The 17,146-nt window shown below is 62.7% G+C and overlaps 9 protein-coding genes across 9 annotated transcripts; 4 read left to right on the plus strand and 5 right to left on the minus strand.

The window, feature by feature from the left end:
• Window position 1: 1 nt before the first annotated feature.
• On the plus strand, window positions 2–465 carry LOC62_04G006555 (uncharacterized protein; the record flags this gene model as incomplete). The annotated part of the gene is made up of 2 exons (XM_062773120.1): window positions 2–203; window positions 245–465. The coding sequence occupies 2 exons, from the start codon at window positions 2–4 to the stop codon at window positions 463–465; spliced, it is 423 nt and encodes a 140-aa protein (XP_062629104.1).
• Window positions 466–1,289: 824 nt separating this feature from the next.
• Window positions 1,290–1,691, plus strand: LOC62_04G006556 (uncharacterized protein; the record flags this gene model as incomplete). Its single annotated transcript, XM_062773121.1, has 2 exons — window positions 1,290–1,491; window positions 1,528–1,691. 2 exons carry the CDS (start codon window positions 1,290–1,292, stop codon window positions 1,689–1,691), a joined length of 366 nt encoding a protein of 121 aa, XP_062629105.1.
• Window positions 1,666–3,925, minus strand: STL1_3 (Sugar transporter STL1). Its single transcript, XM_062773122.1, has 9 exons — window positions 3,654–3,925; window positions 3,602–3,619; window positions 3,143–3,567; window positions 2,726–3,105; window positions 2,609–2,691; window positions 2,314–2,571; window positions 2,211–2,279; window positions 2,031–2,180; window positions 1,666–1,995 (listed from the first exon to the last, which is right to left on the minus strand). Exons 1-9 carry the CDS (start codon window positions 3,765–3,767, stop codon window positions 1,849–1,851), a joined length of 1,644 nt encoding a protein of 547 aa, XP_062629106.1. The 5' UTR covers window positions 3,768–3,925; the 3' UTR covers window positions 1,666–1,848.
• Window positions 3,926–4,655: 730 nt separating this feature from the next.
• LOC62_04G006558 (uncharacterized protein) lies at window positions 4,656–5,183 on the minus strand (the record flags this gene model as incomplete). Its single annotated transcript, XM_062773123.1, has 1 exon — window positions 4,656–5,183. The coding sequence occupies one exon, from the start codon at window positions 5,181–5,183 to the stop codon at window positions 4,656–4,658; it is 528 nt and encodes a 175-aa protein (XP_062629107.1).
• A 737-nt stretch (window positions 5,184–5,920) lies between these two features.
• On the plus strand, window positions 5,921–6,265 carry LOC62_04G006559 (uncharacterized protein; the record flags this gene model as incomplete). Its single annotated transcript, XM_062773124.1, has 1 exon — window positions 5,921–6,265. The coding sequence occupies one exon, from the start codon at window positions 5,921–5,923 to the stop codon at window positions 6,263–6,265; it is 345 nt and encodes a 114-aa protein (XP_062629108.1).
• A 510-nt stretch (window positions 6,266–6,775) lies between these two features.
• Window positions 6,776–7,932, plus strand: Elen_1325 (3-beta-hydroxycholanate 3-dehydrogenase (NAD(+)) 2). The gene is made up of 5 exons (XM_062773125.1): window positions 6,776–6,913; window positions 6,951–6,986; window positions 7,044–7,434; window positions 7,470–7,586; window positions 7,637–7,932. Exons 1-5 carry the CDS (start codon window positions 6,878–6,880, stop codon window positions 7,825–7,827), a joined length of 771 nt encoding a protein of 256 aa, XP_062629109.1. The 5' UTR covers window positions 6,776–6,877; the 3' UTR covers window positions 7,828–7,932.
• A 16-nt stretch (window positions 7,933–7,948) lies between these two features.
• On the minus strand, window positions 7,949–9,996 carry hyuC_1 (N-carbamoyl-L-amino-acid hydrolase; the record flags this gene model as incomplete). Its single annotated transcript, XM_062773126.1, has 4 exons — window positions 9,282–9,996; window positions 8,932–9,243; window positions 8,673–8,878; window positions 7,949–8,625 (listed from the first exon to the last, which is right to left on the minus strand). Exons 1-4 carry the CDS (start codon window positions 9,464–9,466, stop codon window positions 7,949–7,951), a joined length of 1,380 nt encoding a protein of 459 aa, XP_062629110.1. The 5' UTR covers window positions 9,467–9,996.
• A 396-nt stretch (window positions 9,997–10,392) lies between these two features.
• Window positions 10,393–12,963, minus strand: LOC62_04G006562 (uncharacterized protein). Its single transcript, XM_062773127.1, has 4 exons — window positions 12,886–12,963; window positions 12,365–12,839; window positions 11,943–12,213; window positions 10,393–11,525 (listed from the first exon to the last, which is right to left on the minus strand). Exons 2-4 carry the CDS (start codon window positions 12,746–12,748, stop codon window positions 10,456–10,458), a joined length of 1,725 nt encoding a protein of 574 aa, XP_062629111.1. The 5' UTR covers window positions 12,749–12,839; window positions 12,886–12,963; the 3' UTR covers window positions 10,393–10,455.
• A 919-nt stretch (window positions 12,964–13,882) lies between these two features.
• On the minus strand, window positions 13,883–15,761 carry LOC62_04G006563 (uncharacterized protein). The gene is made up of 3 exons (XM_062773128.1): window positions 15,069–15,761; window positions 14,679–14,922; window positions 13,883–14,358 (listed from the first exon to the last, which is right to left on the minus strand). The coding sequence occupies exons 1-3, from the start codon at window positions 15,576–15,578 to the stop codon at window positions 13,904–13,906; spliced, it is 1,209 nt and encodes a 402-aa protein (XP_062629112.1). The 5' UTR covers window positions 15,579–15,761; the 3' UTR covers window positions 13,883–13,903.
• Between the last annotated feature and the right edge of the window lie 1,385 nt (window positions 15,762–17,146).

Here is a 17,146-nt window from a genome sequence, read left to right on the forward strand (position 1 = left end):
AATGAGCAACAACGCCGCCCAGTACCACTCCCTCCGCGACGAGAACGGCTTCGTCCTCCCCGATCCCTTCAACCTCCTCATCCACCTGTGCGAGGACTCGTGCAACCGAAGGGGTCCCGGAGTCGACAAGTGTGTCGTGAGCGGCTGCCCATCCCGGCGCCTCTACCACATCCTCAACATGCGCATGCCCTACTGCTCGGAACGTAAGTGGGAGTCATCAACGGCTGGGCTGACCCCGGACCAGACCTGGACTCGATCCGATTGGACCCGGGCGGGCTCGTCGCAGCCCTTTACTTCCACGAGGGAGACGCGGACACTCGGGCCCTCACCCACTTCGTGTACGACTCGGTGCGGCGTGCCCAGGCGTTCCTGGCTGGGGAGGACTATTCCTGGGAGCTTTTCAACCGGGCAGCAGCGGCCGGGCCGGCGGGTCGGCCTCCGACGCAGCCTCCGACGCAGAACTAGTGGTGCTCTCCGTGCACTTGTTGTTGCTTGGATATCTCCCATGGTTGTACCTCATCTAAGTCATGCACATGTTCCGTGAACTAGTTGGCTCGCCCAGTCTTAGCCTAATGAGGGTTCATGCCTCAGGGGACAACGAAGCAATGCTGTCTTCAATACGCGCAGCAACGGAAAGACTTGAGCTTCAACATAGAAGTATGTTCTTCTGCGGTGCTCGTCATCACGGCTTTCCACTTGACTCCCCGTCGATCCAGCTCCAACTGACTCTCATACCCCCGAGCTTCGCGAGTCTCCGGGCACATGGGACCAACTACTGCCAAGTCACATTACTCCCGAGTGACATGTTGACTCGTGATGAGGTGGTGTTGATATGATGGCACTGTCCCACCGCTGTTCCTCAAACACTGTAATGTTTCTCTGTAGGTGCAACACGCCTCTGAGATAAGGACACGCGACGTCCCAGATCCAATCACGCTGCAGCATGGTATTTACAGCCTGTCTGGCCGTCACCTGTGTAACCCCACAGGCCTGTGCTCCAACTGAAGCGTATATTCTTGTAATTGCTCCACAGTCTGTATGCGTACTTGATTCCGCGTGGCAGATGGTGGCACTGATGAGGGGCTGTGATGGCTCTGGTCCGCTATCTCGCATGCCACCGCCGCCATCACGAGTGTTTGGCGATCATCAGACCTGCTATCTCGAGGTCATCAACAGCGCGGACAGAAACATACATAGACCCCTTCCGCTATCTCTCATCGCCAACTCACTTCACCTCCTCAAACTCACCCTCCCCACCAAACCTCTACTCAACCCAACACCTGCTCACAATGGTGGTCCACAACCCCCACTGCTACCGCGTCCTCACTCACGCCTGGGCGCCCTGGGACACCCTTGAGCGCCTCCAGTTCATCCTCGACTACCAGTCGCGCTACCACTGCGAGGTGTGCCTCCCCTTCTGCCTCGTTCGCAGCTGCGGGCGCCACCGACTCGGCCGTATCGGGGACCTCCTTCTTCCTCTGTGTGGTGGACGTGAGTGCATGCGCCTCGCAGCAACGCTGACACCAGACTTTGCCCAGGTCAACTTTGACTCGGCGGACGTTTACACTTGGGCAGTGCACAACGCCAGCATGACCGGCGAGCTTGCGACCGATCTGTACGAACTCAACAACACCATCCAGGCACTTCACAACGAGTATCGTGGTCGCTACCCTCACTGGTACCTCAATTGAGGGGCACTTGATTCATAGCATCATCCGAGCCGCTGTGTCTGAATGCGTTGTTGTTTCGTTTAGTCAAGTCTTTCTTCCCTCTCCGCACCGTACAACTGCGATGAATCCTTGATACTCTCCAACAGGAACCACGCGCGACTCGCTCCCAAGCTACCACTCAAAGGTGGTCGTGCTCAAAGCTTCCCTTCGCCTCAGTATCGCCTCTGCTGCGCACACGGTGTGCGTCGTGAGAAATATCAGGTCGCTCGGCCTTGAGGCGCTTGAACGTCGCCTCGGCATCCCAAGCCCACGGCGTCTTGGCGGCCTGTTCCTGTCAGCCAAACCCAAAGCCACACTCACGAAGAGAAGGTCCATCTCCTCGAGTGTGCGCTGGTTGGACTCGGGGTACAAGGCCCACACAATTGGAATGGAGAGAACGTTGGCAATTCCAAAGAGGTAGTACGTCTTCTCGCCAATGTGCTGAAAACACACGGGAAGGAGGAGCGCCTGCTGTCAGCGGAGTAATAGGACCACACTCACAAGCCAGCCGTTACCGATGCTCCACCCGACGACGCCGAGCGCATTGCCCTTGGCACGGACGGCGAGAGGCTAAGAGTCAGCAACGCCCACTAAGGTGACTTACGAAAATCTCCGCCGGGTACAACCACGGCACAGTGAGCCACGTTGCGCCAAACACGAAGGTGAACAGGAAGACCATGGACGCGGCAGCGATGCCGTACCTGGCCGCGGCGGCCGTGTCGCCCTCGGCGCTAACGTTGAGACCGAGGCGCGTGAATCCACCGCAGAGGAACATGGCGATGCCCTGCATCACGGAGCCCCAGTAGAGTGTCCACCGGCGGCCGATGCGGTCGATGGTGAAGACGGCGATGAGGGTTGAGAACTGACCCAACGTCAGCCTAGCCACGAGTACCACATACCATGTAGAAGATGTTGTTGAGGCCGCTGATCCACTGGGCCTTGTTGGAGTCGAAACCTGCCAGGCTGAAGATGGTCGGAGCGTCTGCCATCAGTATAGCCCTGCAGCACAAACTCACAAATGGTGACGCCGGCAATGCCGACCCACTCCTGCATGATCTGGAGCCAAATGACGAGCTGCACGCGCCGGCCAATATGCAGGTCGCCCGATCCACGGCCGGTGATCATCGAGAAGTAGCTCGTCGGGATCTTGTGGGTCGTCTCGTCGGCGAGGACGGCCTTGATCTCGGCATACTCTGAGTCGGCCTCCTCCTTGTTCCCGCGGAGCCGATAGAGGATGTACCGCGCCTCGTCGTCGCGGCCGACCTTGGTCAGCCAGCGTGGCGACTCGGGGAAGAACCAGACAACCGCCAAGAGGACTAGCAGAAGGATGATCTGGAAGCCAACGGGGAAACGCCAGCGGAAGGGTGAGCGGCCACCGTCGATGAACGAGAGCCCGCTGGCGGTCAGCACTGCACCCGCAACGGGCTACCCACTATTCCATCCAGTACGCGACCACAACACCAAAGATGTTGAGCGTGAATTCGATCGCGATGAACTGGCCACGAGAGGTATGGTCCGACGTCTCGGTCGCCCAGACAGGCACGATGGAGTTGAGGATGCCCGTGCCCCAGCCGTTGACGAGGCGCGCGCAGATCATCCACTCCTTGTTCATCGCCGAGCACTGCAGGCTCGCACCGACGATGGCGACGACGGCACCGAACGCGATGGTGCGGATACGCCCGTACCGCTCGCCGACGAGCCCGCCGACCATGCACCCGACGAGCGTTCCGAGGTAGTACACCGACACGATGCCGCCCTGGAGGAGCGAGTCGGTAACCACGGGCGTCGGATGCCCGTCAACCATGTGCGTGTACCCGAATCCCATGCGCTTGATGTAGTCTTCCGATGTGTTGACGCCCTGGAGGTTAGGAGGCGCTGGCACGCGTACTCACTCCCATCATGCCTTGGTCCTGGCGTCAGCGCTGCTAGACAAGTCGAGCTCACATAACCGAAGAAGAAGATAGAGAGGCCCGCGACGCAGTTGATTGCGATGAGGAGCCCCCGCTTCGAAAGGCGGCGAGCTACGTTGTAGCGCGAGATGGTTTGTGGGGCCTCCATTGTGAGAGGGTTGGTGAGGGCCAACCGAGCTGCGAGTTACATGTTTTTATAACTGATATCACCTCGGATGAGGTATCGCCGGTCAATTTCGGCAACGTCAGTCTTATGTGTAGGCTATGTCCGGAGCGGATGCCCCCTTGTTGTAGTGCGGTGCTGGAAGAAGCGTGTGGGGCAAAGGGTACGGGTTGTGTGGAATGGGCTAACAATGTCAGCGGACCTCACGGTGGCGAGTGGTTGCTCGTGTGCGCTGGTGTCGGACGCTTCAAGCTCCGGTGTCGGCCCGCAACGGTTGCACGAGCGCGGCTTTCCAGCGGAGCGGTCAGGGACCGACAGACATGCCAAGTTTGGTTAGTTGCGCAGTTGCTCCGTCGTTGCTCCGTCCACTTAGCGCCGCCGTGTCGGATGGCAACTGCCGAGGGGACACAGGCACATTTGTATCAGGCGCTCGGTGTTCAAACGGACATTCCAGCCTCGCGCAGAGGGTTAGCGCGGGGCAACCATTGTGCGTCGGCAGGTGTCGTTCCGGGGATGGCTCTATCAACCGACAGCGGAACAGCATTCACCGCGAACAACCGTCAACGACGGTGGTGGAGCCCGATTCCCCGCCGAGATAAACTGGAGGACGGGCTGGGCATCCGAGAATAGGATGGGGAATCATGGCTCCCCCACCCCCAGCAGCGTCCTCCGAGCCGGTTGTGGGGGCGGAGAGGTAGCGCTCGGCGATCCAGCGGCGTACGGGGCCGGAGCGGGGAGTGGCCCGCTCGTCATTCTGGAGTCTGATAGGCTGCTGCATTATGTCCTGGGTATACGATCCATTTCTCTGCCTCCTGGGTATGTCAGCGACATCGACACTGCCAGACGTACCTTCACTCCCCACTCCCTAACCCCTCACTCGCGCTGGATAGATGGCCAGCCCGCCTTGTTGGACCCCGACTCGCGGCTGACAGCGTGCGGAGGCCACTCGCCAAACCGTGCGTCGTGGACATGGCTTGCCTCGTAGCAGATGTTCTCAAACTCTGCGTCCTCAACTCCGTAGGTGGCCGGCTCGGCGTTCACCTTGTCGTAGTACTGCTTGCCGAGGGCGACGATGAACCCGCGCGCGTAGAGGAAGCCGTCGTCCGAGCCGTCCGTGGCCGCGTGCACGTCCTCACGGTCGATATCGTACAGCGCTTGCGCGATGTGCCCGTCCCACGCGGCGAGCTGCGGCTGGGTGTAGCCCTCCAGTGCGGTCTTGAGCGCTGCAAGGAACAGGCGGAGGTGGGGCTCGAGGCGCTCGGCGGCTTCGAAGCGAGCTTCACCCTCGGTGGACGGGGAGGCGAGGGCCGCGCGCGCGTCCGCGGTGCCGGGGATGGTGGCCCACGCGTCCTCGATGGAGGCCCAGAAATCGTCTGCTGTGAGCGGAGCTGGGATGGTCATTGTTGTCGATGGGGGTGAGTTGTCAACAACAATGGGCACGCGATGTCAGTGACGCGTTTTATTGTCTTGGCGCGCGCCGGTGGAGGTGGGGTGGGCGCGGGAGAGATGAGCGGGAGCAGAGTTGGGGGTGACGCGAGTCGCGTCAACCAACGTGTCTCGGCGACACTGTGATGGCGACGACGAGCAAAGTGGTGACGAGGAGCATGTAGGCTCATGGCAGTAAGTAGTCACCGCCGAGGCACAGCGACTTGTTGTACATGTCCAGGACGAGGAACGCGGTGACCACATGTCAAGCTCTAGGCACCTCGTCGTGCCCCACGTCACCAAACCTTGCTACTTACTACCCACGCGGTGCGCACCCAACTTACGCTTCTTGGCCCTCTCTACCTCCCTGCTTGCATCGCATGTCGCCATTGCCAAGCTTGCTCTGCCGTACGTACAAGGTCCGCAGCAAGCTTTGCATCCGACGGCCAGGGGGACGGGGGGACCATGACGTTTAACCTTGTGGGGTGGAGTTTGTGGAGCGGGGAGCCCGCAGGGAGTGGTTGGCCGATGACGTCGTGTGCGGAGGAGCAAGGTAGGGGTGTGGTGGTGTTGGTCCGTCTGTCACTGCTCGGCGTCGATGACGGCGGAGACGGTGCCGTGGCTATGATGATGGGGGCCAAGAGTACATATACCGGTGATGTCGGCGAGGCAACACTCATCCTCATCCTCACACCCTCACACTCTCACACACAATGTCTAGCAGTGACCAGCCCCGTTTCGAGCACGCCGATCCGGCCGCCCACGACCCGAAAGACTCGAGTAGGTACCACGCTGCTGCCGCTGCTGCTGCCCTAGATCTGAATGTGTCGCTGAAACCTGACTCTTTCCCAGAGGACCAGCGTTCTATTGCCAACCGCGTCGAAGCGGCGATTGCAGCTGAGGACGAGGACAGCGACAGCCCCGAGGTCCAGGCGCTCAAGGAGGACCCGACGTTGCCCGCCCGGTTGAACGGCAACGAGCCCAGCCGCGGGGCCAAGATTGATGCGCAGATCCAGGCCGAGGAGGAGGCCGAGCTGGAGCGCAAGGGCAAGGCTTAGGTAGTGTGTGTACAGAAATCAGGCAGGCAGGCAGGCAGACAGGATGCAGCGCAAAGGTGAAGGGAGCGTGGTTGCCTGGTGGAGCCGCTCCGGTGTTTGGGCGGAACAAGGAGATCGGGCCCGCCTGGCCACGCCTAGCGTTATCTGCCAGGACCAGAGCCAGGACACCGACAAGGCCGCGCAGTACCCACCCACCTGTTACACAGGAGCGTCCTTGCCCTTTCGGCCCCGATCACACGCACACACGCAAGGAGCACGCGAGGGTTTGACCCGGACAGAAGAACAAGGAGGAGCGTGGCACAGGCACGATGCGGGGTCTCATGGTCTCACTCAGGACACCGCGTGGAATAAGCAGCAAGCCCGAGACGAGCTAGACGAGCCGCGAGCCGGCGCCACCCCGCCCCCCGTCCGCCGCAGCGATAACTATACGCGCTTGTTTGGGACACCTGGCGGGCGAGGCGCCATATAAATGGTGGGCGGTGGAGCTCCCTGTGCCAAGCTCACCTCGACCCCATTGAATCTCGCTCCAAGTTGACTCCAGCATTCCGCATCCACAAAGTAGCCAGCAGCCAGCAGCAGACGCAGCCAACAGCAGACGCAGCCAGCAGCACGATGACGGGGCTGACGGGCAAGATCTGCATCGTGACGGTGGGTGCGTGGGCTCGGTGCAAGCTGACAACGGCAGGGCGCGGCCTCTGGCATCGGCTTCGCCATCACCAGAGTGGGTAGCGAGCGGCGCGGGTGAGCCGCCCATTCCTTTGCTTACCCCCCGCCTTAGGCCTTCCTCGCGGCCGGCGCAGTCGGCGTCACGATGGTCGACCTGACGCAGGACGCACTGGACGCGGCGCACGCCGACCTCTCGGCGAGTGAACGCGCCCGCGTGCTCCTGCACGCCGGGGACGTGAGCAAGGAGGCCACGGCGCCAGGCTACACCGAGGCGACGATACGCAAGTGGGGCCAGGTGGACGTGAGCGTGCAGTGTGCGGGTATTCCCATGTCCCGGAAACCGCTGCTCGAGGTGGACCTGGACGTGTTCGACAAGATCATGGCGGTGAATGTCCGCGGCGTGTTCCTCGGCATGAAGCAGAGCATCGCGGCCATGGTCGCGTCCCCGAGCGGCGGGAAGGGCTGCTCTGTCATCGTCATCTCGTCGCAGCTCGGCCTGGAAGGTGAGGTGACGACCTTGGGTGCCGCTGACGGCCAGGATCGCCGGGATACTCGGCCTACTCGGCGTCCAAGTTCGCTGTGCGCGGCCTCATGTCGGCCGCGGCGCAGGAGTACGGCCCGCTAGGTATCCGCGTGAACGCAATCTGCCCGGGGCGTGAGTTGGAGCCCAGAGATCACTCTGCCCTCTCGCTGACACTCCCGAAGCCATCCAGACGCCTCTCATGGCAGACTACAGCGAAGAAGAGGTCGTCCCGCACATTGCCAAGACGAGCCTCGGCCGCATAGGCAAGCCCGAGGAGATTGCCGCGACGGCCGTCTTCCTCGCGTCCGACGGCGGCGCGTACTTCTCCGGGTCGAGCTTGAAGGTGGACGGCGGGTGGAGCCAGTGGTGTTGAGAGCGAGACGTTGCGCAAAGTGTCTACATAGTACAGAGCCAGCGAGTCAGAAGCCAGCATACACAAGCCAAACGAATCCATGCATTCATAGAACCTAGTAAGACAGTCCCAGAGCCGGCGCCTACGCCTTGCGGCCCTGGTCGAAGAGCAGCGCGGCGTCAAGCAGCACCTGCGCGCCGAGCACGCAGTCCTCGGGCGTAGAGTACTCCTCGGGGTTGTGGCTCAGGCCGTCCTTGCACGGGATGAAGATCATGCCGGTGGGACAGTGGAGGTTGGTCGCGCACGAGTCGTGCCCAGCGCCCGAGATGATGTCGCGCACTTCCGCGGCGGCAAGGCTGCCCTCGGCGGCGGTACGGATGGCGTCGCGGCACGCGGGGTGGAACTGGACGGCCGGCGCGTCGAAGAGCGGCTCGAACTCGATCGCGCACTTGTACTTGTCGCCCTGCGTCTCGAGCTCCTTCGCCATGGCCTTGATGTCCTTGTCGATCGCGGCCACGCCCGCGTCCGACACGTGCCGGAAGTCGAGCGAGAACGACACGTTGTTCGGGATCGTGTTGATGCTCCCTGGGTGCGCGTGGAAGATGCCCGTCGTCACCAGGCCCGAGTGGGTGCGCGCGATCTCGTGCGCGCGGGTCAGGAAGAACGCGGCGAGCAGCATCGGGTCGGCGCGGTACGCGAACGGCGTGGTGCCCGCGTGCGAGTCGCGCCCGCGGATGGTGATAGTGTACCACTTGTAGCCCTGGCCGCCGGCCACGACGCCGATGCGCTGCTTGTTCTCGGGGAGGACGGGGCCTTGCTCTGCACGTGGTGTCAGCTGGCACACGGGTGTGAAGTCAGCTACCCACCAATGTGGAGCTCAAAGTGCGCCGCGAGCGGGTTGGCCTTGGCGCTGCACTCCATCTCGCCGGCGTACCCGATCCGTGCGAGCTCCTCCCCGGCAATCAAGGTTGGGTCGGCGACGTCGGTGAGGGCGAGGGCCTTGTCGAGGGGGAGAGTGCCGGCCCAGACGGACGAGCCGTGCAGCGACTTGGGGAAGCGCGCGCCTTCCTCGCTGCGGCGTGTCAGCTGGCCCACCACCTGGCCGTTTGGCGCTGCTCTACCCACTTGGTCCAGTTGATAACAGCCAGGGGATACTTGGTCTGCACGCCGTTCTCGACGACAACGCGCATGGCCTCAACAGCAGCGTGCACGCCGAGAATGCCGTCGTACCGCCCGCCAGTAGGCTGCGTGTCCAAGTGGCTGCCCATGGCCGTCGGCGCGCCAGCCGACTGGCCAGGACGCACGGCAAACATGTTGCCCATGGCGTCGATCGAGACCTTGCATCCGAGGCCCTCCATCTCGGCCTTGAACCAGTCGCGGACGGACTTGTCCGAGTCGGTGAGGGTCAGGCGGCACATGCCCGTGTCGTTGGGCCCGCTGGGTCGTCAGAGAACAAGATCACAAGGTCGACTTACGGCCCCCAGCGTGTGCCGGTGCCCCATTTGCACGTGTCGTGCAGGCTCTCCATCATGCGCTCGCCGTTGACGGTCAGCTGGCGAGGGGTGTACATTGTGCGACGGGATGGAGTTTGGCGGAGGGTAAGGCGGGGAAGGTGGGCGAGGCGGGTTGCAGTTCGCAGCGTGGTGGTGAGCGACGACATGGCGGGCGACGACAGCTTTTATACTGCTCCAGAGGGGTGTCGAGGGCGGCTATCGAGAGGGAGGAGGAGGCGGCAGCGAGTCGAACAGCAGCCGGTAGTGCTCACTGGCGAGAGTTCGTCCAATGTCCAGAGTCTTCGACCTCGCCGAGCTCGAGTGGTCGACGAGAAGTTGCCTATTCCTCGAGCAGTCAACGAACACGGTGTTGCCTATCCTCGACTGCTCGTCGCGATGTTGCCTATCCTAAGCAGTCGACAAGATGTTGCCTATACTCGAGTAGTCGACGGGATGTTGCCTATCCTCGACAAGTCAGACAAGATGTTGCCTATCTTTACAAGCGGTCGTGGGCAATAGCGCGCGCGCCGTTGGTCAAGGAACTCCGATCGGCTTGTTGAGGAGGGTCGATGAGCCTCGATCTCGCGTGCAGCTTGGCTCGACCAAGTAGTAGCGCGGCAGCGTCCCGCCCACTCGGCGACTCAGAGAGTTTGACAACGGCGGTGCGAGCTGGAATAGAAAATAGGCAACAACAGCGTTTCTCTGGGCAATCTCGGGCGGATAGTGGAGTCGCCTGTGAGGGATCATGGCTCGTTACGAGGCGAGGGGAGATACTCGGATACCCGGGTCGGCGGTCGGCCCTGGCGCCGAGTCCTCCGCCAGGCTACGAGGTGGTGATACCGCCCACTGTGGCCGCCTTAATGCGTGTAATTTGCGTGTCGATGCCCGCTTGCGATCGAAGAAGAACCCGAGGCTGGAAGGTGCTGTTCCCCATCAGCTGCGCTTCTAGTCTCACGCCAGTCGCGCCACACGACCGTGGAATGCGCCGCGTCGCGCCATTCCAACACCCAACCCAACCCAACCCTCCCTTGGTGTCCCGTGACCTGCCATGCCCGTGCGCTATTAGATAGCCAGTACCCCGGATCTGCACCAGCCCCAATGAAATGAATACAATGGCCACTACAGTAGCTAGCTCGTACAACCTACAGGACGGACATCAGAACGGGATGCTCATCACCCCGCCCGGCCCGGCGCCGCCCAGCGGGCCCGTCCACAGCGGCTTGGTCGGCGCGCTGCGCTCTGGCCCGAGGCGGCTGCTGTTGACAGTTTTGGGTGTTTGGAGGATACTCGCCGCGTCGGACACCGACACGATGGTGCTCGCGTCGTCCGTGCTCGCGATGCTGCTTGCCGACGTCGACGTGCTGCTCTGCGACAGGCTGCCGTTACGCGCCTTGCCCTTCAGGCTGCTGTTCTCCTTTTCTCTGCGGCTCGCTGAGCTGCGCCGGAAGAGACCCCCGCCGTTGGAGGTGCGCGGGCGGAGGATGCGGCGCTGCTTCGCCTCCTGTTGTGCTGTTGTCACCGCCGCTGCCGCTGACGTCGCCGGCTGTGTTGGCGAGCCGGGCATCGGTGGTGGCGCCTGCTCGGTGATGCTATTTGTGCGGTAGAACATGGTGCCCTTCTTCCGCGGCGAGATGACGGCAGCGCGCTCATCGTTGTCGCGTGAGGTGGAACGCGCGATTTTGTTGAACGCATTCCGCAGGCCAAGTCGTGGGGCAACGACCGCCTCGAGCGTCTCCATGCCCGCTTCGCTGCTCGACGTCGAGGCGATGCTCTTGCTCGTTTTTGGGCCAGGTCCGGCACGCTGCACTATCCGCCACGCGCGGAACTCTGATGGCCACTCGACAGCCGCCTTGGCGACGTCGGCGACCGAGCCACCCTTCTCCAGCAGCGCCCCAGTGCGGTGGCATGCCGCGCCGGCGGCCTGCTTTGCGCGCTGCGCATCCATCTGGTCCGAGAGGAAGGCGCGGTACTCGCGCTTCACCCCCTCGTGTGATGGCTCGGCCAGCAGCGATCCTTTTGGGAATAGCACGGCGCGGTCGACCCAGCCCGTCTCAACCATCTTCTCGACAACATCCACGACGGCGTCCATCGGCTGCACGCACGCCGCGACGCTGTTGTCGCGCCGTGCATGCCGCCGCCACGGGCCCGAGTTGATGGCCAGCTCGACGCGCTGGTCCATCTCGCCTAGCACGCGTACTGGGTTCAAGCCCTCTTTGATGAAGCGCGCTGTTGGGGTGGCGGTTAGCAAAAAATCGTTGCTTGGTTGAATTGTCACGGTTGCGAGTAGCCGGCTACTCCCCCGCCAAACCCCACGAACAACAACCCTTCGCGCCTCAAACCCTAGATTATATCCTCCTAGCCCAACGTGGTGGCTTGGCTAGCATGCGACGCAGGGATGGCTGTCGTGCGAGCAAGCAAGGCACGCCGCTACCATGCAAGCAGTCGCCGCGCCGCGGCGCGCAGCAAGTGGACATGCTGCATCGCGCGGGTCCTCGGATGCCTTGCGCCTCGTTTCAACAGCCGCGGCGGCAACCAGTTGGATCCCCGCGAGCGAGCGGAACGAGCCCAGTAAACGAGTAAAGGAACAAGCTCGCGCTTGGCAGAATGGAACTGGGAGTCGCGCCTCATCAACACGGCACTCACCTTCTGGTCCGAGGGAATACAGCCCGCGTACATTCCGAGCGAGGATGCGCGCACGCACGCGCGGGTTACGGCGCCAGGCGAGCACGGCGCCCGTCAATGCCAGATGCAGGCGGGTCACCTGGTCCCATGTTTCCAGCGAGTACGGGGGGTCGGTCGCGGCCCAAGACTGGACGTTCCGCGCTGCCTCGAGCACCGGGGTGTCTGCTGGTTCTCGGGCGTTGTTGGCGGCTGCGATGCTGTGGAGGTACCGGCGCCAGATGTGTGCTTTTTGCTGTGACGGGTGTGAGCGAGCTGTGCCTTGGGCAGAAAGGGGTGGCGCTGGTGCGTTTGCAGCAAGTCAGGCAGACAAGTGTCGAAACACTCCGCGGTCGCTGATGAACACCGCCGCAGCTGCAGCCCCAACAGCCGCGGCTGTCACTCACCAACAGGCTCTCCTTGCCCGAGTAATAGTCGAGTCGCTTGGCCTCGTCGGAAGGAATCTGCAGCGCCTCGACAAAGTACGCGTTGAGAGCGTGAATTGACGACTGTTTTGGGCGTGCCATGTCGTTGCTGTCGTGGTGGACAGTTGGATGATGGGCTGGCGAGGGTTGGTGCTGCTGGAGCCCGTGGAGAGGGAGCGGTGGCCGAGGGAACTCTGGCGACTCGAAGAAGACGGTCTCGTCGCTATCGGCGCTGTCGTTTCGCTCGTGTATTGGTTTTGAAGGCTGCGCGCGCGGTGTGCTCTGCTGCTCGTTGTGCCCCACTGGATGAAAGTACGGCGCGAGCACTGGCGTCGGAGTGACAAAGGAGAAGAGATGGCCCAGCATGGTGATGATGGTCGTCGTGGAGCAGGTGGTTGCTCGCTGGGTCGCCGGGGTGCGCGCCGTCGCCTGGCCTGGCTGCTGCTGCTGCTGCTGCCTGCTGGGTGAGCTCGCTATCGCCGCTCACGTACGCTCATACTGACGTTTGACTGGCTGGCCCCGCGTGGGACCGTCGTCAAGGGAGACCTGCGTGCTGCAATTAAAGCATCTCCTCATGTGCATATAGCTGCGATTGCTGTTTGCAGTCATGGGCTTCTCCTGCATGTTCTCCCATGGGCGCCCAGCGGCCCCAGCAGCAGCAGCAGCAGTTCTCTGACCTGACGCAAGCTGCCAATGTCTTACGACATACCCCAGCTTCCGTCAGGAATTTCCAGATCACGAACGCAGGGAGATCGAGGGGCAAGTGCCAGACATCGCAAGGCAAACCGCAGGCAGACGCACCAGATGCCTGCCGTCATCCCTTGCACGGGCAGGGTTGGTTGATGCAGGGAAAAAAGTGTCAGACATGCCACGCGCACCGCGCTAGCTGGGCTAGAACTGGGCCTCCGAGACATGTCTCAGCGGGCTTCATTGTCAAGTGCAGTCAGTTGGCCAAGTTGGCTTACTCCAGCAAAAACGAGGTCGCGGCGCGCGCGTACTCTTTACGCGCCTCGGCTGTGTGCTGCGCAGGCAGAGCCGACAGCCAAGCAAGCGTCCCCACAGATCGAGATCGCGCCGCGGCGCGCGCCAAACACGAGCCAAAACCGACTAACACGAGCTTATCGCCGGCGCCGGCGCGTGGGTCGGTTGTGGGAGTGCTCAGCCCACGCGTCCACGCCGGCCACAAGGCCACAAGCCACAAGCCCGCAAGGCAAGCCCAACAGTCCAACAGACCCCCGGCTCTCGCGTGGCGGAGCCTTGACGCCACGCCCGCGCCGAATCCCCCGCCGTTCGCCGCTCCGCCCGCCCGTGGCCTCGGTCTCGGCCTCGCCGCTCGCTCGACCTCCCGCCTGCCTTATGTACAGTTACATGACAGCTCAGTGGTGATGATACACTACCAAGAACGAACGAAAAGAAACAAACCAGCACGAGTGGTGCGACAACTCTACTCACAACAGACCCCGTCCTTTGACTGGTCTCGATCACTTGCTGCTTCCTCCCTCCTCCTCCTCCTCCTCCTCCTCATCGACTCCGCTCCCGGCGCCACGCGGCAAGACCCGCGCCGCCGTCCAGCAGCTCCTGGACACGCACGCGCGCCCACTCGCGCCGGCGCATATCGACCGACATGCACCGCTCGCGCGCACGCGCGAGACACTGCTCCCAACGCATGCGCTCGAACGCGATCGCGTCGTCCCGTGCTTGGGCGTGCGAGCGGGGAGCCCACGACGTCGAGCTCCCCGACTCGTCCTCGTCGTCCTCGGGGAACAGCGCGTCGTGGTCCATCAACCCTTCCTTGTCCATCGACTCGACAATGTCGAACAGCAGCCGCGCTTCTGCGACCGGCGCGTCCGCCGTCGTCAGGGACGTGAGGTAGGATATCGGGTCTTGCGACCACAGCGATCGGAACGCGGCATCGTACCGCGCCGATAGATCGGTGAGCACGATTTCTGCGTCGAGGTGGGGCGTCGTGATATCCGCTGGGGTTGTGTCAGCATGTAACGCGCGGCAGGGGGTGGGAAGTGGGCAGTGCGCGGTGCGTCGGCAGCGGGGAGTAGCGCCTCGCTATCAGGACACGTGAGTAGCCGACTCGACGGCGGATGCAGCCCACTCTCGGCCATTAGCGCGAGATGTTGGCGCACCGCGCGGTGTTGGTGTGACCATCACCACCAGCGGCGGTGTTGGCGGATGGTGGACGGTGGCACCGACACCCTCGGCGCTCCGTGAACCCCGTGATAGCCTGCCGCCGCCTTGGCACGGCGGCAATCTCCCGCACCAAAACTCGAAACTTGGCACTCACCATCGTCGTCGAGCGAGTACAGCTGGCGGACGCGTTTCTCGACTTCGGCGGCAGCAACGCCAGGCCGCTCATGCACGACACGGCGCGCCTCGGTGAGCTCGGCAAAGTGCTCGCCCAGCTTGGCGAACGCGTCGGTGCCGAGCAGCTCGGCGGTCGCCTCCCATGCGCGTGCGGACGCGACGGCGTCCTGCACGCCCGGGTCGGACGAGTATGTTGGGTCTGCGGCGGACAGCTCGGCGCACAGCTACCGTAGGGGGCAAGGTGTCAGCGTCATCATTGCTGGCCAGGCAGCCGGTGGTAGCACGTCAGCCGGCAACTAGCGCCGTTGGTGACGTCGTCGGTCACCGCGGCAGAGGTCCGGTTTTTTGCTCCACGTTCCCAGCTACTCACCATCATTGCGCTCCGCGTCTTGTCATACAGCTGCGCGCGATAGTTCTCGCTCAGTGCAATGTTGAAGAAGATGCACAGGTAGTTCCAGGTGCGGTTCATGCCTGTGACGAGGTCGAGTGGGGGACAGTGTGGCTGGGCGGTGTTCATGCCAAATCGGGGCATGCCAAAGCGGCCGACCGGCGCATGCCCCGCGTAGGGGTGCATGCGTTGTCGCTGCTTCGGCCGATGCTGTATTAATGTTGGCGCGGACGAGGGTTGTGATGTCGATGTCGATGCTACTGCTGTTGCTACTGGTGTTGCTGCTGCTGCTGCTGCTGATGGGGCCGGCACGGTCGTGGCTGCTACTGCCGGTGCCGCTTTGGCGAGCTGCCGGGGCCGGTTAAGGGGAGATGTCGTCAAACTTTCGCCCTCGGACAGTGTCGTGATCGACGACACGACCGACACGGGCGTCGACACGGGCGACGGCGAGTCGGCGCTGCTCTCGCTCCTGCCGCTGGTGCTACTTGGCATGGTGGGCAGAGCGGGCAGAGCGCAGTGGTTGTAGTAGACGGAAAATCTTGTCGAACACCGCGGCCAGTGTCCGATAGAGGAGAACCAGGCCGGCTTGACCTGGAGCACTCGCACCGACCGGACAAGGGCGCGCGGCGGGGGCGGGGGGAGTAGTGATGCACAGAGAATGTGAGTGAGCGAGTGGGTGATGCAGACAAGGGGTGAGTATCTCGTTGCATGCACTAATCTGGACAGCAGCGTCGGGCCCCAGATCTTCCATCCAATGCGAGGTAAGATGGTGTTGTGGTGTCGTAGTGCCTGCCCCGTCACAGTCCTTGGCCTTGCCTGGCTCGTCGCGCTTGCTCCGATGGATGATTTTACGGGCAGCCAGGTGCAGGCAGGTAGGCCGCAGCCCCCAGTGCGCCAGCGCTCCGCGCCGCGCCAAGCCACGTCGCTGCCCCTCGCATTGTTCGTGCCGAGTCTCTGGCGAATGTGCTGCGTCCTGTTGGCCCGCGTCTCCGTGTCTGGGGCTGCCAGGGCCACATGACGAGGGCTCACTTGCCGGCGGCAGTCGAGGGCCGTTGGGTTCCGGCCACCCGCCTGCCTGCAGCTACAAGCCCAGCGGTGCCGGAGCAACACGTCTGCCCTTTTTGCCGTGGCTCGCTCGCAATACCTCCTACCTCGTCCGCCGTCCTTCGCCTTTCCGCGGCCGTCGCTTTTTTTGGTTTTTCATCAGCCGCGTTTGGTTTTGACAAGAAATCAATGCACTAGCTTCCATACCGAGACCCCAGCAACAAGACGCAGCATACGTCGGCGCACGACCGCCCACTACGCTCGCTCTGACTCGCATCGCGATTGTCATGCTCATGCAAAACGCGCACACACGTTTGCGGCGCCGTCGCTCGGTCGGTCGGCCCTTGGCCGCCAGCCTGCCACCACCACCCCGTCCCTTTGAACCCTAGTTGACCACCACTTCCGGGCGCCAGATGATGACCACCCCATTATGCGTGATTCGGCTCGTGCTGCCAACTAACTGCCAAGTGCAGCTCGTCCCGTCCAGCAGCCTTGTCCGTGGCCGTCGCTGTGGCTGTGGGGCGCCGACGCCTTTGTGGGGCTCACAATGTGGCTGGGGATGCACGAATCAAGTCTTGGGTGCGAGCCCATTGTCCTTCCGACGCCTCTGCCCGCTTGAGCGCTGTTGCTGTGCGCGTTCGTTGTGTCTTGTCCGGCTGCAGTTAAGCGACGAGGGGAAAGGCACTGTTGTTGTTGTCGAAGCATCGTTGTCGCTCGCCACAAAGCCGCCTTCCGCCGAAAATCATCAAAAATCATGTCGGGTGGCTTAGGAGGCGTTTTCAAGGGAAAAATCGGGTGGGGGGATCACTTAATGACTCTCGATGAAATGACCACGTGTGTGTCAGGAGGACCACGTGGGGGTGCAAGTACAGTTCCCACGGTGGCCACACACATTGTCACGTGATTCTCCACTGGTCCTCACCTCACCACCAGGCCCTTTGACGCGCAGTCGATGCCTCTCTCCTTTCCGTCAGTGAGCTCTTTGCATGCAGAATGCATCGTCTCTCTGTCGGCCG

Source organism: Vanrija pseudolonga, chromosome 4, assembly GCF_020906515.1.
Source record: "Vanrija pseudolonga chromosome 4, complete sequence".
Classification (NCBI taxonomy): domain Eukaryota; kingdom Fungi; phylum Basidiomycota; class Tremellomycetes; order Trichosporonales; family Trichosporonaceae; genus Vanrija; species Vanrija pseudolonga.

What these genes read in the sequence shown, in the direction of transcription:
- STL1_3 (XM_062773122.1), bottom strand. Translation starts at nt 3,767, where the DNA reads ATGGAGGCCCCACAAACCATCTCGCGCTACAACGTAGCTCGCCGCCTT. An exon ending in TCAACAACATCTTCTACATG is followed by an intron (nt 2,572 to 2,608) that starts GTATGTGGTACT and finishes ACGTTGGGTCAG; the next exon opens with TTCTCAACCCTCATCGCCGT. An exon ending in TGTACCCGGCGGAGATTTTC is followed by an intron (nt 2,280 to 2,313) that starts GTAAGTCACCTT and finishes GCTGACTCTTAG; the next exon opens with CCTCTCGCCGTCCGTGCCAA.
- Elen_1325 (XM_062773125.1), top strand. Translation starts at nt 6,878, where the DNA reads ATGACGGGGCTGACGGGCAAGATCTGCATCGTGACG. An exon ending in GCAAGATCTGCATCGTGACG is followed by an intron (nt 6,914 to 6,950) that starts GTGGGTGCGTGG and finishes TGACAACGGCAG; the next exon opens with GGCGCGGCCTCTGGCATCGG. An exon ending in GTCGCAGCTCGGCCTGGAAG is followed by an intron (nt 7,435 to 7,469) that starts GTGAGGTGACGA and finishes GCTGACGGCCAG; the next exon opens with GATCGCCGGGATACTCGGCC.
- LOC62_04G006562 (XM_062773127.1), bottom strand. Translation starts at nt 12,748, where the DNA reads ATGCTGGGCCATCTCTTCTCCTTTGTCACTCCGACGCCAGTGCTCGCG. An exon ending in CGGGCAAGGAGAGCCTGTTG is followed by an intron (nt 12,214 to 12,364) that starts GTGAGTGACAGC and finishes CACCCGTCACAG; the next exon opens with CAAAAAGCACACATCTGGCG. An exon ending in GTATTCCCTCGGACCAGAAG is followed by an intron (nt 11,526 to 11,942) that starts GTGAGTGCCGTG and finishes CCACCCCAACAG; the next exon opens with CGCGCTTCATCAAAGAGGGC.
- LOC62_04G006563 (XM_062773128.1), bottom strand. Translation starts at nt 15,578, where the DNA reads ATGCCAAGTAGCACCAGCGGCAGGAGCGAGAGCAGCGCCGACTCGCCG. An exon ending in AGACGCGGAGCGCAATGATG is followed by an intron (nt 14,923 to 15,068) that starts GTGAGTAGCTGG and finishes CCCCTACGGTAG; the next exon opens with CTGTGCGCCGAGCTGTCCGC. An exon ending in GTACTCGCTCGACGACGATG is followed by an intron (nt 14,359 to 14,678) that starts GTGAGTGCCAAG and finishes ACACAACCCCAG; the next exon opens with CGGATATCACGACGCCCCAC.